The sequence below is a fragment of the Bolinopsis microptera genome, chromosome 5 (genome assembly GCF_026151205.1).
Source record: "Bolinopsis microptera isolate Bmic1 chromosome 5, MBARI_Bmic_1.0, whole genome shotgun sequence".
Lineage (NCBI taxonomy): Eukaryota > Metazoa > Ctenophora > Tentaculata > Lobata > Bolinopsidae > Bolinopsis > Bolinopsis microptera.
Genome location: NC_087076.1, coordinates 6,419,428 through 6,433,738, shown reverse-complemented (window position 1 = coordinate 6,433,738; position 14,311 = coordinate 6,419,428). Strand labels below are relative to the sequence as shown.

Below are 14,311 nucleotides of genomic sequence, written 5' to 3'. Positions count from 1 at the left end.
AATGGTCAACTCCGCATATTTCGCAAACATGGTAGCCAGGAGGCTCCAGGCTCCTTGATTAGAATTTCCATAAAATATCGTTACATATTAGGGGTGCTCACGAGTTTTATTTTGGTAATTCTATAGCAGTTGTTTAATTATCCTTATAATAGACCCAATGAGGATCTACATGAGTACACATGGGTCACAATAGGCTCAGAGTCAGACTACATATTGTATTTAATTACATTAATACCGTTACATTGATAACCCTTTTAGAACTGATATTGTTTCTCTTTAGGGACCATCTACTTAGGACGTCCGGCAAATAGGGAGGGGAGGGTGGTTTTCGAATTTCGGACAAATCCGGACAGGGGGAGGGTTTGGTTTCTGAAAATCCGTACGTACGAAAATTTTGGCAGAATTAAGTCCCATTTATTTCAACTCTTTGACACTATAAATTACTTTGTGAGTTTAGAATTAGATCCCTGTATTTTGAATGAGTACTTAAAATTCGGACAGGAGGACTAGGAGGGGGGTGGTCTGAAAATCTGTGATTTTGGTGGACGTCCTAAGTAGATGGCCCCTTATTTGTCTGGCTACCGTGGCATATTAAGATAAAATGAAATATTAGATATGAAACGGATCTGAGGACTATTTTGTATCGGAATCTATATGTAACATTTTTAATTTCAAGCTCATCAGGAGTAGGAATGAACACGACGATAAGACCAAATTGGGAGCGGCCCTATAATTATAAGAGCAATAGAGAGAATTTTTCTCAGATAAAGGTCATCCTAATTGGGGCCGATCTCCCAATATAATACGAGAGTCCACTCTTTTATATGGTCCTGTTTAAGGGAGCGTTCACATAATATGACGTCAGCATTTCCAAATTCCCTCTCCCTTGGCTGCTGACGTCATATGTGAACGCTCCCTTAAAAGTCAGAAGGTCTTGGCACGGCCGAATCAATAAGAGCGTATATAGTATTTATTGGTGCTCAACAAAATTCGCATTTCTGTGACTCTCTCTCGAGAAACAAATTCACAATAACATTTACATGCGTCGTAAAATAAATGCAATTTTGTTTTAAGCTTTAAGTTGAACAACCATTAAGAAAAATTTGTTTGATATTCAAGTTTCCAAGAAATGGAACAGTCGCGGTTTAAGATTGTGGCATGCTTTACAAAAGCAACAAATTTATGCTTTTAGTCATGTCAGAAAAATGGCTCCAAAAGGGAGAGAGGGGGGCTGAAACAGGATTTGAGGTAGCAGTTGTCTGCCAGTTGACCCATGACCGACCTTTTTATAGGATCGCAGGTGGTCATGCCCACATAGCCCACATTTAAGTTGCTCAAAAATGTTTATAATTAGTCTCTTCGACAAAATTGTCATTTAGCTATTAGCTTCTCATCGAGCTAAGTTTGGTAGTAGTTATTATTCCGGAATTGTCACAATTGTGAATTGTTAAATTGTTGCTTGTTCATCTCGTTAAGATGGCTGGTTAGCACTAAGCACATGGCACGGCCCTCTCATAACACATAACACATAACAAAACACATAAAACACTTCTTACTCTTCTTCTTCAAAAGTTATTAGACCTACGCTGTTTGGAAATCAGTTGCAGTTTTCTGTTTCTGGTCGACTTTCGGTCTATTCAGTTTATTTATAACCATAGCATTTATTTATCATGTGTTTATTTGAACGAGTTTATGTGGTTATTTATACAAATTTATATAGTTATTTATAGACATAGCGATATGCAGTTTCGTCTCTCCAATTGTACGGATTTTATGTTTTTTACCTTATATAATAGTATACTTTTCGTGCGTGCTAAATCAATCTACACTCTATCTTCGAGATTTTTTAAAAAGGGCCCCCTACAGTTGAAACCAACTTGAATCGATGTATTTTCGAACAGTGATTCCGAATGACCCCCATGACATAGGGTTAAAATGCTCTCCTGGCAAGATATTGGCGAAAAACTGTCTCGATCACGTGATAATGATATGACCGTATAAGGAAGTTGGTCTAATTTCTCGTTAGGGTTAGGGTTTTAGCATATGCTTTTGTTAGGAATTGGGTTAGGATTTAAGGGTTGGGATCAGATAAGAGGGTTGGGGTTTCGAATAGTCGTTTAGGGCCAGCTAGAGAACGGGTTGAAAAATTCACGTGACAGTCGAGTGCAGTAGAGTGATTAATCATCACCCTATATTTTTACCTCCATTTCTATCTACAAATGGAGGGTTTGTACTTTGTCGGGGGGAGGGGGCATCGTTACTACTACTAGCGAAATTGCCGTACAATGTATGAATATAATCCAGCAACTTTTCTTTTAAATATGGAGTCGTTCACATATTACGTAATCAGCTGAGGGGGGGGGTTCCGAATGATTACGCTAGTGTAATTTTGACACAATAGCTATGTGTAAAACTGATTACGGAGGGGGGAGGGGGTAAAAAGTTTTCGCTTCCTTAATCTAGAATTTCCCAAAAGTCGATGGCGGTTCTTGAAATTGGTTTTAAATGCCTTCCTCCCCCATCCTTATTACCCACCCAAATTTAATGAGCATCGTCATTTCTACTTTTAAGTACTCCTCTTGCTTTCTTGTGCGCAAGTGCCTACACATCCTACACATCCTACACATCCTACACATCCTACACATCCTACACATCCGCCATTGCAGGCTCAAAGTCAATCTTTACCTACTTGTCTGTGCTTATAATCATAATGATCTTGTTTGACCAATTATGATTTCTTTGTCATTTGAGAAGAATTAGGGAATGGGAAACCATTTCTAATGCTTCTCTGTATAACTTCCAAAGTTTGGATTAGTTTCCACTTGGCTAAGCCAATAAATATCGAACCTTGCTGGACTTTTCATTGTCATAAACCTAGCGAAGGAAACAATATGACCCGTTTATCCAGATGAGTTGCGTATATGTTGTAAACACTAATAATGTGACCTCACACGTGTACGGGTAATTTCCAATCAATTTCAATCTTCAGGCGTATACGAGCCGTATATTTGATATTGTGATATGCCTGCAATGCCTGTTTTGACTATATGGTTGTGTGCACGTAAATTAGTTGTTATGAATTGTTGGTGATTTGACGGGATCTGAGATCGTTTCCCACTTAGATTTGCACCAGATATTGCTGGGACTGTAACTCAAGCTGTATATAGAACAGTTGTGACGTCTGATCATTCTAAAGAATCGTTTCGGATCATTTATTTAAGCAAGTTGAAACATCTCAGCCTTTTCATAAATTTTTGATCAACATTTTCCAATATTGATGCAATGTGCAGTATCGGCGAAAGGTTGATTGCAAATAGGAACTGTCATCATATCTTTATCGTAATTAGTACAGTTGTCTCAGCCACCACTACCAGGCACAACTTAGTGGCGCCAGGTTCACGTACTGTAGTGCAACACGTACCCTTGTGCGACACGTACCCTAGTGCGAAACCTCCAAGATCGACACTGTCGCAGTAGAGTACGCTACCTGGATCGTAGTGCGACACGTACCCTAGTGCGACAGAGGGTGTTTTTGTCGGACTTCGCACTAGAGTACGTGTCGCACTACAGTACGATTACCGTGGCGCCAACAGAATCTGTAAAGCAGTAATCATTGGTGCTTTTAGTTTTAGATGGCAATGCCATCCCTAATCCTATTCGCTACCAGCATAACAATTACCAATAATTGAAGATGGGGTTTTTTGGAAACCTAATCCGTAATGTCTTAGTCTGGTGAATCTACAGGGTGGGCCAAAAGTCAGTGTGCAAACGTTGGGTTTATACCTCCGCCGTGTTTTATATTTGAGAGCTGTTGCTTTGCAGATGGCATACTGTACTTACTGGTTCGAGGACTCCGTCGTCAAAATTTGAAAATTCGAATATTTTAGACCACGCCCATTCAATATTAAAACACCTATATTGTTTTCTCTGAACATGCTGAACGCCTAATTTTTTCAGAGACGGTAGATTATCAAATGTTGCATATGATCCGAAAACATGAGGCAAAACGGATTAGAAATGACGAAGTTATCAAGCATTTTGTGTATCTCGTTAACAAAATTGACTGGGTGATTATGTGACACCGTGACACGACACCTTAATTGGGCACCCTTAACAATTCCCATAATGTTTAACGGGGTAGTTAACGGGGTCACCTTATCACGTGATTAGGTAAACCAATCACCTGATCACACGTAATGAATAAACTCGTTATGCTTCATATCTCGGTCATCTGAGAAGCTACAGTTCTAATTCTTTCAGGACAAACGTAATTCGAATGGCCAAACACAATTCAATAACATTTAGCTTGATCCGACTATCCAAACTATCAAATAAATTTGAAAATGAACCTCCATTTGAAAAAAATGAACGCGAATATTTTTCGAGTTGACAAATTCCTCGAACCAGTGGTGGTACTAAGCCATACCAGAGGAAGTATTTCAATTGGGCACTCAGTGACTGAGCTATTAAGGCCAACGTTTGCACACTGACTTTTGGCCCACCCTGTAAATTGGGCGGTCAGAGTATATAGAAATTATAAGCGACGGAATCCGGATTATCGTTATCTTCATAACTAATTTTCACTGACGACATATTTTCAGATTATAATTATAACCGTGTTCTTAGAAAGTTAGAACCAGAGATACCACTAAAATATGAATGACAGGCTGGCTAGCTATAGATGATGGCGCTTGTCCAGATTTATTTAGACCATTTTAACAAGTTCAACTTTCAAAATTGATCCTACTAAATGCAATGATCAGCGACACATTCATTGTCGGATATCCTTCGACAATCTCCTGTCGCAATACTGTGAAGATGGGGCAATTTGCGACCACTGGAAATGAAGAGGCGCCAATGATTGGAGATTGGTGGCAGTGGCTGTGTGAATGTCATTCTTACTGTTTAGTTTCATATCTCTACCGCTTAGTATAGTGCCATGTCACCTTCACTCACGACACTAACCTTTACCCAATTATGGAGATTTGATATTTGACAGCAGGTCAATATCGAAATGATCCTTTTTCTGATGTATTAAATTTGATATAGCAACCCATCAGCTGAGAAGCATCTTGCCGTTTGTGTGTTGTGATGTTATCGTTCTTATTCACGTTGTTATCCAATTATTTTAATCATTAATCGGAGGAACAATACCTGATGATTAAGCCTTATAATTAACAGAAGAACATACTAATTACTATAATACGGTATGTTGGCCTAGCTGCTTCAGGAAGGAATTTTTCTGGGCATATTAGAAAGTCTTTAAGTCGGCTGTCGGCTGAGATCAAAATGATTGTAAAATTCTTAAGACCATTGATTATTTAAACACTCAGAATGTAATAACAACTGATCTTCTTAGGCTTTGGCAGTCAATATTGTTAAAAACATAAAATATTTAACTATGCACTGTCTTCCATGTTAAAATGTATGTTAAAACTTAAATGTTACCATACACTATACATTATACATTATGTTATTTGTATTAATAAATAATGCTTACATTGTAATTTCAAAATATTAGTTTAATTGCATGTCTAGCTAGCTAACCATGTGCACGTTAATTTCGAAAATTTGAAACAAACCTATTTGAAATTGCTATATAGATATCTAACTATAATCATAATAAATGCTCAGATTTAATTCATATTCTACAAAAAGATGCTGTCCACTGTCCAGCTATATATTTTATTATAACATGACTGTAGAATAAATTTCGTAAGCATAGGCCACAACATATGCTCATACTGTACTATTGATTACAGTAATAGTATTCATTGTGCCGTTATCCTATTCCTAGTTCTAAACAGCAATACTAATTATACAATATACAGTGATATACTTTAAGACATAAAAGATGAAAGAAGTGTAAGCCAGTAATTCAAAAGTTCTTGTTTGTTGATAGGCCTGCTTTTCTAAAGTTTACTGTTCGCGTATCTTTTCTCTAGAACAAAGCTGATTAATAATTAAAAGACTTGCTTCTAAATGTAATAAAATACCATTGCAATTCTGAGTTGTTATATTAGTGGTAATGTGTTTAACGTGTTGTCCATATGTCACTTTTAATCAATTCAGTATAATTGACTGACATTAAAGGTCTTGCCCCTATCGCTTCGTTGATTTGATTTTAATTTATGACATGATCTATATTTTGAAATAATTGTTAAATGTTAAATGTAATTGTAGATCTATAATCGTATTAAGCAATTTTAATAAAATTTCAATGAATAAGATAAGAGATGTAGATGCTGCGTGCAATAAAGCACTGCATTTGTATATCCATTGTTACCGCAGGCGCATGAGCATCCAACCATAACGGTATTACTATTAATTCTCAATCACTTGTGCGTGCAACTGTAAACCTTGTAAACCTTGAAATCCTTGTATTTGTAAACCTCGCATGTGAGTGTACAACATTATTTAATTATGTATAATATTAATCATTTTAATCATTTTGACTTCAGTATATTATTGAGGTCAGTAACCAGTATTGAGTATTCACATTAATTGTGTTTCATTGGTACTTACTACTTACCTTAGATACTTAAAGTTAATTTGGGTCGTTCACATATTAGGTACGTAATCAATATTTTAGCAATTTTTACCCCCCTCCCCCGCTCCGTAATCAACCGTAATCAAGACCCAACCCCCCCCCCCCCCCCCCCCCCCTTGTCTTTTTTCCCTAGAAAACACATTTTCTCTACGTTTCATGCTACACTACTTCTAAACTACTTATTATTATAGCCGGATATTCGATCAATTTCTAAATTGTATCACTATCAAAGTGAAATTGAGTGGAATTTGAATTAAAATATTGCCAAATTGTTATTATTCTAGAGGGTAAAAGAGAAAATGTTGATTACGTAATCAACGACCGAAACCCCCCACCCCCCCCACCCCCCCCCCCCCCCCCCTGTAATGATCAACCGTAAGCATTTGGAAACCAACCCCCCTCGGTTCATTACGTAATATGTGAACGACCTCTAACGTCTTCTTCTTGATTGTTGTGCGGACAGCAGACAGCTCAATCACTCAAAATTGTTTGTTATTGTTGAAGATATTTCAACAATGTACTGGTACATTATATACCTTAGGAGCAACAAAGTTTGATTATAAACAATTTTGTTGCAAAACATTTTACATAGGTTGCAACATTCTTGTTTGAAATTTTTAGCCTGTAACAATTTTAGTCGACGTTCAAAATGTTTTTAAAATAATTAAAAAAATTGTTCCTATAATGATTATTTGGTTCCTAAGAATAAGATTGTACTTTTATCTTGTATGTACTACCTTTAGTAGATAGTTCTTGCATTATTTTCCCTTGTCAGTCTTTTCCTTTCTTGGTTTTGAATAACGACGTTCAATAATATACAGAGGCGACGTTGGGTCCCGTGAGCTGACTCGGAATTTGCGTTTACAAATACATCGATTCAAGTTGGTTTGAACTGTCGGGGACGTTTTAGAACAATTTAGAAGTTCGAGTGTAATGTGTATAGTGATTTAGTAAAGTGCCTTTGCACCTTGCCTCGTTATCACTATACTTTTGCTTTAACTTGGTTAATAATAAATTAATAATTCTGAGGTTTTGTAATTCGAAAGCGACTGCATCTGGTCGTTTCATTGTATCACAAATTTTCGCGGAAATTGACGAAATATTTCGCAAAACTGCATCAATATTTATATAGTACACAGTATAAGTAATGTATAAGTATAACTATTTACTATAGTAGCACTTTTCTCGAGTTGATGTTTACGTTTAAGCAAAATGCGTGATATCTTGAGACATCAGAGTTCAGACATTGTTTTATTTACTAAAGTTCAGTTGTCAACGTTCATTAAATAAAATTCAGTAACTGGGTGGCGGAGTCGCGTTATATTAAATTAGTGAGTCCAGAGGAAATTACTCTTTGTCACCACGTGATTGCGTATTCCGTTTAATTTCATTGTGGCTAACGTTCATTTTTATTTGTCGTTTATCCGAGGAGCAATGAGCATGTTATTGTTATTGTTGGTTGAGAACCTATGATAATTTTACTAATACTCCCAACGTTTCCAGTTACTTTTCTAACATGTGAATTGTTTAGTAATAAACTGAGGAAATATAAACAATTTCGTTATATTCGTGCATGGGTTGAGGTTTAGCTCAAAATAAAACTTGTGAAACAACTTAATAAGTTTGTCTGAGCTAAAGTTGTACATTATAAATGGAACTCTGCAGAATAATTAGTCAAGCACAATTCTTGCGATTGACGATGTCAACCCATTGAGATCGTTGCTGTGCGAAGCAGAGCAACGATCGACGATGCGAAGCAAAAATGCGAAGCAAGAATGCGAAGCAAAAATGCGAAGCAAGAATGCGAAGCAAGAATGCGAAGCAAAAATGCGAAGCAAGAAGTTGGTTACAACCATCTGGGGCCCTTTTAGAACAATCTCGAAGATCGACTGTAGAGTGATTTAGCACGCTCGGCAAGAATACGAAGCAAGAATGCTAGTTCGCGCGGCGCGTCGAAGCGCCGAAGTCCTCCAAGCACAATTCTTATATTTACTCCAATTAAAGCAGGCATGTGGTAACACTAACACAAACAGTATAATTGCACACCAGCAAGTTTAAATTAAACCACAGTAAGCACACCACTGCATTCAAGCAATTTCGGTAATGTTATTTGACGAGACTCGTTCCTACGCTTAATTCGATACGCACAATTATGAACACCTATAATCTCAAGTGGAACACACAACTCGATTGACCACTGTGGCCAGAGGCCAACCTGATTCACTGTTTTACAACTACTGACTGTCCTCAGTAGCGGATAATACTAGTCTTCACTAAGGAGTGTTAGTGCAGTGTAAAGCAGAGCCGGCTGAAAAAGTTTTCAATTGATTAAACGTGTTAATAAACATATATTTCATCAACAAACGTGTTAATAAACCAATTTTTCAAAAATATCTCCAAGACAAGCAACACGGGTACGGCCTAAAAGCTTCGAAAATGCTCAAGACAAGAAGTAACAGCAGATAACATAACAGTTAACTGTTATGTTATCTGCTGTTACTTCTTGTCTTGAGCATTTTCGAAGCTTTTAGGCCGTACCCGTGTTGCTTGTCTTGGAGATATTTTTGAAAAATTGGTTTATTAACACGTTTGTTGATGAAATATATGTTTATTAACACGTTTAATCAATTGAAAACTTTTTCAGCCGGCTCTGCTTTACATTGAGTTAAACAGCCAAGCTAACTTACATCTAGCTCAGTACTACTGTTACTCGAAGATTGACATACGTTGCATGCCACTTTTCGCGCGCGAAGCGCGCGCCGCCGAAGGCGTATTTGGGATACGTAACATGTATCAACTCGAAGAAAGCGCCTTCGTGTGAAAACACAATTCGACTTTTTAATCTTATCAGAATGCCATGATATGTCACTCATATGCTGCACTTAAAATTAAGCTTTCACTTTAATTAATTAGGGTTTATTTATTTGATATCATGCCATTGTCCGATATCAATAAGCAGCTTAATTCCAGTATTAATGTAATTAAATTCTAATGATAAAATTCTGATTCGTGAATGTACAGATTCAACGAACGTCGAACTGTTATAGTGCAGTGATGAGTGAGTTCACGCACTTTTTCAATGTTGAGATTCACTATAATTGATAAGCATCATTATATTCATTAATTATAGTAGCAAACTCATATAAAGGATCTACCGATGAACACTAGGTCTCTCTTAGTTTGGGCACTGCTCTGACTAGTAGTGCGATGTATAATTATAAATACAATACTAATAGTGTACTGAGTACACGCGAAGTTTTTCTAGTACAGGGTGTACCACATTGACATAGAATGTGAATTTTTCCGCTTCTGTAATTTTTTACATAATCAAACTTCACGGGTATTTAAAAAAATATGATTTATAGTTGAGTATCTGCTCAAAATACCCACCCTTTTTGGCAAAGACGTATTTTACTTGTAGTTGTAGTTGTAGTTGTAGTTTGCTTTGAGTTTGACATTATTTATGGCCGAGGTCCGAGATTTTCAAATTCAAACAAATCTTCTTCAAAGATCTATCTCAAATTTCTGTCTGGATAATCTTTTTAAAATGATCCCTAGAATATATAATATTAATATATCTTGAAAGTTGCATAATATATAGCATTTTATAAGGCTAATTTTATAACTGTTTATTTAAATGATTATAAACTCGGTTTATTTAAATGATGATTTTCGGATCAGTTCCTAATCATAATTTCTGTCTAATCCTAATTCCTGTCTAGGACACTTTCTGCAGGTATAGCTTAATGGACTGCAGACCAACAATGTGTCTTTAAGTTTTCGCATAAATTAGATTCGTTTATTTGTCTAATTTGGTTATTGTTGTATAATGTATATTTGCCTACAATTTACTTAGTAGTAACATAGCTTAGATCATAGACAATAAAGCTATCGCATATTGACCGGGCCTCACAGAGAATCATTGCCAGTAATATTACAGAATACTCAGAGCAAGATCACGTGACGACACAGAGTACGGCAAAACGTTATTCTTGTCTGGTATGTCGCCACCAGTATCGATACAAATGGTATCGTTTAACTTTTATTAGCTTTATATTGACTACCCTATTCAAACGACCATTTGTACACAAATCACGAATAGGATCTGATATTAATGGGTTTTAAAACCGATGGTCGTGGAACCGGATATAAACGTAAGGGTAAGTCACTTAGGTGGCATACTTTTTGTTCAATATAATATCTACCAACACTAGTTTAACTCTAAACACTCCGACTACCAGCAAGACAACTATTTTAATACACAGGGTGTACCACTGGTACTATAAAAGTTATGTTAGGGGTCGTTCACATATTACGTAATCAGCTGAAGGGGGGGGGGGGGGGGGGGGGGGGGGGGTTTCCGAATGATTACGCTAGTGTAATTTTGACACAATAGCTATGTGTAAAACTGATTACGGAGGGGGGGGGGGGGGGGTAAAAATATTCAAAAAAAATGATAACATAATATGTGAACGACCCCTTAGTTTTATAGTTATACTTTTACTTGTGCATACTGCATTATAGGCGTGTGCGCCTGGCGCCAGCGACCAGCTTGTTCACTTTTACTATTAGTATTAATAACTAATTAAAATAATAACAATTAAACATGAATTACTGAATAGACTTGAACAATGTACGTACCAGCTGCCTGATGTTGCGTTTTGGATAAATAATTAGTTAGGTCGCATTTAACTTTAATTTGCAATTTGAAATGACTGCTATTTGTGAAATTATTTTCTCGTTACACCTAATTTCGTTCCCAGCTATTTCATAACCGGTAGGTCTTCATACCTACTTCATAGTAAGACTTCTAATTATCATAATGAGGTGCTGATATCTGAGCTGATGGCCTTTATTAGTAGAGGCTCTTACGGGCAAAAAGACGTGTTTTCTGCTACGAGTTTAGAGACCTAACCGCTAATTGGACACAATAGTATGATGTCTAAGGATCGATAATATGTTAAGAAGTATAAATTTGGCCTTATTAGTCACGTGCTATACCAATGCGCGTTTTAAACTTTGACAGTCTATTACTCTAAGGCAAATAAAGTAATTATATCCATATTTTGTCAGCAATAAGATCACATTATTTTCTATTTAGTGTGAAAATATGAGCTAGAACGGACATAATCTCGCTGAGTTATAGCTGTTTGAAATTTATGATGAACGCGCGGGTGCCAATTGATAACAACTAAATGCTTTTGCGCGTAGTGCGCGTCGAAAATTTGGCAAAAACGCTTGCGGAGTGACAATATTCAAACTTCGATTAAGTATATGAAGTGGGTACTTCTCGGAAAGGAAAAATTTAGGCAAACACGATGTGACTATTTTTGGGTTGATTTAATACAACTGCAAAAAATTATTCAAACTTAAAGCAAAAAAGTCAAAATTTTTACCACTTTTTTGGATTTTTACCTCAGAACAAATAGAGGGATTTGTTTTATTTTTATACAATCTTGTGCGGCTGTCTTTTAGCTATCTTTATGCAAGTTTTGCCGACATGCCAACAAAATTAACTTGCTCAAAATATCAAAAAACATGGTTTTTTGGCCTATTTTTGGCCCAAAAAATCGGTTTTTTTGCGATTTTACCCCAGAACAATCAGTCCAATCATCTTGAAACCACTTTCAATCGATTCTACGGTCAAAAATACGTCTAGTAAGGTGTATCTGGGGTCCCTAACGTATCGAGCAGACAATGCCCGTAAGAGCCTCTACTATATTTCTAATGCTTCACTTTCTAACAAATTGAGCCTTGAAGAGTCACGATTCAAAAATTTCGCCGTCAACAAATTTATTCATCCTTGCAGTTGTGCATTCCTTATATTATTGTATTTTTCGTGATATTTGACAACATTGACACTGACAGAGTATGCGGTCGATTGTCATACAGCGTGCCAAACTGCCTTAATATGAGGGCACTAATTGGGGAGTATCAGTAATTTCAAAATTGGCGCAAATTCAATTAGCCCAGAGCAGCAGTATTAGCGGAGCCAATAAATTCTTTATTTGGTTGATGTGTTAATATAAGCTAGTAGCTACTTAGCTTTCTCAGTTTGACATATTACTTTGTTCCGCAGGTATCCCGTATCTTGTCTTCAAATTATTTGTGCGACTAATCATATTAAGTTTAATTAGTCCCATTATCAACTATGCCGGACCGTCGTCGGTTTTATTCAATTTCAAGATTTAGTCGAGTATTTTAATAGCTAGTTTCAAGTTTAGTACAGTTGATCAAAGTTTAATGATGTGTTCGACCAATTCTGGTCGAGGAGCTGTAAGTTATGATTAATAACTCGCCAGATTATTTGATCTCAGATTCAAGCTACGTAAGTACGTATTGAAATAACGTTGACTGATACAAGACACCATCAAATATGTCTTTTGACCGATAAGTGGTGAATATTGATAATGACGGGCTAGTGACCGTTTGTCATCCGCTACCAGCGATTGGTATGATTTCATCCGTGTAATACTAATAATGTGAAGACTAGATGGACACGGAATGCTTTCATCTATATATCCACTAGAACTGTAAGTGAAAACTAGCCGTATGATTGCAGGCGGATAAATCTAATAAGAGTAATTAGACCTCAAAACAGTCGTGAATAATGAATATCGTAAGTACTCAGAAAAGTTTTCACAGACAAGTCATCATTTTTGGTGAGCGTAATTTTTATATCTCTGACGAATAATGACCTGGCTGTAATCTCAAGATACGGGATACCTCCGCTGTAATCTCCACTTATAATCTGATACCTTTAATATTTATCTTAGTTTCTTCGATGGACGGTTGAATATTAGTGTGGTAAGATTAGCGCTTAAAAGCACTAATGAAATCCTTGTTTGAATGATTCATGATTAAAAACTTTTTGCACTTTGTCGAATGTCGGTCAATATTGTTAATTTTCTTGTGTATCCTTCCGTTGAAACTATTGTCACTCACAATCATTTCTTTCCTAAATATTGAAGTGAAATAATTTCTTAGCTTAAAAGCATCAGAGGAAACCTTGGCAAGAAATGCTATCGTGTTTCTTTCTGGCGATCGTAGGAGCGGTGACAGTTCAGTCTGGAGATGCTATTGGTGAGTACATTCCACATTCCAGTATGCAGTATACATTCCAGTATGCAGTATACATTCCAGTATGCAGTATACATTCCAGTATATTAATAAACTTTTGAGGTTGGACTTTCCAGTTTTTATAGATATTCAATATTCATATAATGTAAGTGCCAATTTTAATTTTTACTATAAATAAGCGATGCTTCAAATAGAAAGTTATAGTAGGTATGAGGTATTTTCAATTTATTTTTCTTACACATTAAATTGTACGAGGCTGACAGCACAACACATTCAATGACACGGTTATTATTGTCATGTTTGTGATCTATACCTTACATATTATTATCATGTAATAATACATCTACACCATCCCATACCAGCCTGGTCACTTACATTATCAAAACCCGCTAACCAGTTTTCATACTTCAGCCTACACGTTAGAGAAACCAAACGGAGACAATATGAACGGTTCAGGATGGCAGATAAGCAGGGTGGTAATTTCCAAGGACAACAAGGAGAATACTGTTTGTGGAGGCAGAATGGACAATGCCACCATCTTAGTGCTCTGCTCGTGAGTGGTCATTTGTTAATTTATAAACGTACGGGGGGGGGGGTAAAAATGTTCCAAAAAATGATTACGTAATATGTGAACGACTCCATATTGCTTGGTGAAAAAGTTGAGAGTCGATTTTAGCTTAT

At 36.5% G+C, this 14,311-nt stretch overlaps 1 protein-coding gene across 1 annotated transcript in view; it reads left to right on the top strand.

Moving 5' to 3' along the window:
- The window catches only part of LOC134815819 (uncharacterized), a 62,483-nt gene that overhangs the window by 45,596 nt on the left and 2,576 nt on the right, over positions 1–14,311 (top strand). Inside the window, exons 2-3 of the mRNA XM_063824407.1 lie at positions 13,538–13,633; positions 14,042–14,183. Coding sequence (XP_063680477.1) covers positions 13,570–13,633; positions 14,042–14,183 — 206 coding nt within the window. The 5' untranslated portion in view covers positions 13,538–13,569. The remainder of the gene's footprint in view (positions 1–13,537; positions 13,634–14,041; positions 14,184–14,311) is intronic.